We start from the raw sequence: 4,653 nt of genomic DNA on the forward strand, positions 1-4,653 counted from the left end.
TTTCTAAGAGCATACGATAATAGTCACAATCACAATAATTAAAACACGGGTTCTTATTACCATACATAACGAGGCTCTAGAAAGGAGCGTCACACACATAATATTGTATAAGCCTTACGAATCAATTGATTGGCTTATGTATTTTAAAATACATATATTGTCGCCGTGATACCGACCGTCGAACACTACCCCGGAGGAACATAAGCCAGATGCAGAGAATTATTACAAAAACCGTCGCATAAGGTCAGTGATCAAATATATATACATCTATAATATAGACTATCCAAATAACATTAGGTAGGTATAATTCAGTAGTAGGACGATTTTATGCACACTTCCTTCAAGGAAATACAAATTCATAACTACTCAAAACACACACACATACGTACATTCACTTACAGTCCCTCTTAAACCAACACCTGTACACAAACCCATATCGATTTGTCGAGGGATATTAGGTCGTGTAACGGGCCATTGAACCGTCGTTCCTACAAAAGACACCAGCAACCGGTATTACCAGCTGCGTCCCTTCGTTCATTGAAATAGGTCGTCAACCCCGTGTGTTCATTTTACTGCACGTATTTTCTTGCTACATCGTTGTTAACCATCAATATTTCACCTAAGACCATTCCCCTCCCCTGACTACCATAATTTCTCCTACTACAACTGTAACACAATAATATTATACAAGGCCTAACAATTACAGTTGTACCTATATTATTATAAACATCGGATAATATATTTTGTTTTCCAAAGCCTGGCGATATTTATGTTTATCTTGCAGGAGTATAGGTTATTTTTTTAATATCTTCTTTATTCATTTAGGCACACAGTTTGTACAATGGCTTCGATCACTTTGTATGGGTCGCAATTGGCAGCTGGTCTACGATCTTCTAAGTAACCCTTCTTCTCTTCGGCAACACCACGAGGAATACGAATACTGACCCCACGGTTGGCCACGCCTAGAACAATGATAAACTAGATTTCATTTTTTTTTTTTTTACAGATGATAATGTGAACTTATTATTCACAACTCAGTATCGAGGGCCGAATTTAACCGATAGTTTTTAATTGTTTAAATTACTTTTAAGTGTTTATGCGAATTATTATAAATTTAAAAAAATATAAGTTCTAATTATAGATTTAAAAAAATATATATATAAACAATTAAACAAAAACTCTCATCAGTCGTATACAGACTAATGCGCCAATAAATTTTTTTCTTCATTAATGCAGTTATTGAAACTAATTTAAAACTCTAATTTTTAAATTCAGAGCGGAATGATGAATGTATTGATTTTACGATGATATGTGTTTTTTTTCTACAAAAATCAACCAAATTTTATTTGTTGGAAAATTTAATATTATACTTCTGATATATTGATACAATAGCAGTGGAAAAATATTAAAAATACATCAGCACAATTTTTTTTAATAGGCATTTATAATTTGAATTTTGTCAAAATTTGAAATTTAATAATTATTTTGTAGTTAAAAATTTATAAATTGTTCAACTTTTAAAGCTAGCAATTAAAAATTCAAAACCTCTTCTTCAACAAAAAATGTCAAACATTTTAAAATTCTGTCTTAAAAAAGGTAAGTACCTATATTTAAAAATATTAAAATTAAAATTAATTCATTATTGATTGAAAAATTGGTGTGAGTTTGCTTGGTGAATCAGTCTGTATATTTGTTTATGTTTATTGTTATTAATGTAACATTTTATAAAATAATTTATATAACAATTTTAGTTTTTACTATAGCGGTATAAATGGAACTTTTTAAAAATATTCTAAAACTCTTTCAAATACTGCAGTTTGTATGAATTGGTGGTAGCACTATGTACAGTGCGAAAGTAGGTACTTCAGAGTACTAACCAGACGAGAAATTTTGAATGGATGAAGTTTCGAGTTTTCCAGTCAAACGACGTTCATTGTCTTTGCCTCCGTTGGGATCGTACGCCTTAATATGTCTCATATGTTGTTTGGACAATTTTTCAATAGCCTTTTTGATTTCACTGAAACCATTTTTAATCATTAGATTGCGATTTTAAAACTCTTAAAAATATATTCTCAATTTAAACTATAACTTACCATATTCCGTTGTTTTCTCTCATAGATTGAGTTGAGAAATTGCAATGGGCACCGGCACCATTCCAATTTCCCGGAACTGGTTTTGGATCAAGTGTTACCACAATGCCAAACTCTTCGGCAATACGGTGTAATAAGAAACGAGCCATCCATAACTGATCACCAATGTTAATACCCTCAACTGGTCCAACTTGGAATTCCCACTGAAATAAACAATTCATTTATCTATCTTACATATATATTAATATAAGATAAGACAATTTAATTTTGTATAAAACTAGCTGTTCCCGTGCACTTCGTTGTCCGTTAATTGTACTAACTCTCTATTACTCAAACTTTGTTCAATTCGTTATTTAATATTCAGTGCATGGTCTTCAAAACTAATCTTAACTTTTCCGTTGCCCGCAAAAAAATCTAAGTGTTCAACTCTTTTTGGGTACACACTGTAGAAACAACGTCTTTTTAAGAGTAAATGATATAATATTTTAATGTATAGCCATCTTTACCCGCGTTGTCTGTATGATTTGCAGCAATTTATTAACATGTTGGCAATCTACTTGCGGTAGATCACGAACCCTGTGCTGTTTGTACGTAAGTTTATAATTTAAATCTTAAGTATCAAAGTTATACCAAGTTTGTCTTGCTTACTTAATTCCACCTACAGTGAATTTATATAATCAATCGTTGTAAAATTCGATGAATAAAAAACACCAAAATTAACAAACTTTTCATTACCCTACCTTTTTCCCAGAGGTATAATCTACACGTAAACATTTATTTATATATTATATTTATGTAGATTAGTATTATTATTTTTTGTCAATATATAGGTATACGAATGGCAATTTGTTAAAAGAGACCCATGTATATTTTCAACTAATTTTCAGGAGAAAAAAAGACAGTTTTCCTTTATTTCTATTTGTGTAAGAAGTACAATAAACTATGAAATATTTCATAATAATTTTGCACAGACAAGATGATACAAAATAGGTACTTTTTAGCACAAAACAATCTGTTTACATAAGAGGATGAATAATATACAACAAAACTATTTTTGTCAAAAATGTAACTTGGGTCCATTTTAACAAATTCCCATTCAAACATGCCCGATTAACCAATATAATAATATAATATTATTATTTTAATCTGCAACAACATACTAAAAACTTTTGTATTTTTAACATTCAGATTTCCTACTTTTCCCAAAATAACTTTTCATGAGAACCTTGCGCCGACAATAATTACGAACACAACAAAAAAAAATTCAGCCAAATTGATCAAGCCATTTCGGAGCCAACCCGTCACAAATATTACCATTTTGCTTTTCTATATAAAGTTTTTAAATTTTAAACGAGTATAGTTAAAAAAAATTAATAGATATTAAAAGTTCAGGTGAGGAAGATATCATATTTTTTTTCAAATAGGTATATTGTTTTATAATGATTTCAAATTTCTTATTGTAAAACTAACTTATTGGAATAATGAGTGTTTATTGTTAAAAGTACCTCCCCGCAAGGTCGCTAAAATGTGAAAGTGTAAAATGTTTACATTTAAGTAATTACAGTTAAGTATAAGAGATATTGAATTTAAAAGAAGTTCAATATGTTTTAATAGAAGTAGGACTGAAATTCGATTCAAATTCGTGTGATATAATTTACAACTACACAAGACAATTTTTACTCCCACTCTATCCAGTTATGGTTAAAGTATTTTTTACAATAAAATCTATGTATTATATTTAACTTCAAACAATTACCAATAAAAAAATTAACAGTATAACGCTACAGACAGCGTTATACACTATATCAAAGGTGGGCATTAACTAGTTAAAAAGTTAAAGTTTAGTTAAAAAGTTTTTAATTTATTTTTAATATTTTAACTTAACTAGTTAGTTTATTTTCTAATCCACTTATGAACTCAACTAGTTTAATTTACAGTTGAAATAACTTAGCTTTTCTCAGTTAATTTAAAAAAAAATCTATCAAGTTAAAAACATTTTGAAAATGTTCGTTTATACGTAAATATTACTATAAAAATATTACTATCAGTCTAAAATAAAAATAATCCAATATAAAAACACAAACATTTCTGTTCTATTTCTTGATAACATAATTTTGTGTGTATTAAATATTAATCTATTTTATTAAGTTGTAAATTATATACTATGCGAGTTGCAATTATAAATGTTTTTAATAAAATTAATAATTTTAAATTAAAAATTGACAATTGTTATGTTTTAATGTAATATAACTTATAATCTATATGAAGGTCATGTACTCATATCCACGCAGGGGCGGATTTACCCATAGGCCACCAAGGCACTGGCCTAGGGCGCAATATTTTTTGTGGCGCAATTTTTTAGTTAGTTTTTACTTTTTAGTTTTTCATAATTTCATAATTCTATTTACCAAAATTTATATTTTATATTAATTTTTTTTACATTCAACTTGGATGAAACTGGATAATGGCTCACGTAGTCACGTCGCAGTAACGTTTTAATTTATAAGCTAAGGTATAAGTTTGAGTTTAATCCTGCGACCAGCGCGCGCTGCGCCGCGCCGCC

General features: G+C 29.2%; 1 protein-coding gene across 1 annotated transcript in view; it reads right to left on the bottom strand.

The window, feature by feature from the left end:
* Positions 1–790: 790 nt before the first annotated feature.
* The window catches only part of LOC100159810 (glutamine synthetase-like), a 14,098-nt gene continuing 10,235 nt past the window's right edge, over positions 791–4,653 (bottom strand). The window contains exons 6-8 of the mRNA XM_001946098.5: positions 2,094–2,293; positions 1,878–2,017; positions 791–962 (exon numbers count right to left, since the gene is read on the bottom strand). Of these exons, the coding sequence (XP_001946133.2) occupies positions 814–962; positions 1,878–2,017; positions 2,094–2,293 (489 nt within the window). The 3' untranslated portion in view covers positions 791–813. The remainder of the gene's footprint in view (positions 963–1,877; positions 2,018–2,093; positions 2,294–4,653) is intronic.

The sequence above is a fragment of the Acyrthosiphon pisum genome, chromosome X (genome assembly GCF_005508785.2).
Source record: "Acyrthosiphon pisum isolate AL4f chromosome X, pea_aphid_22Mar2018_4r6ur, whole genome shotgun sequence".
In the NCBI taxonomy this organism is placed as follows: Eukaryota; Metazoa; Arthropoda; class Insecta; order Hemiptera; family Aphididae; genus Acyrthosiphon; species Acyrthosiphon pisum.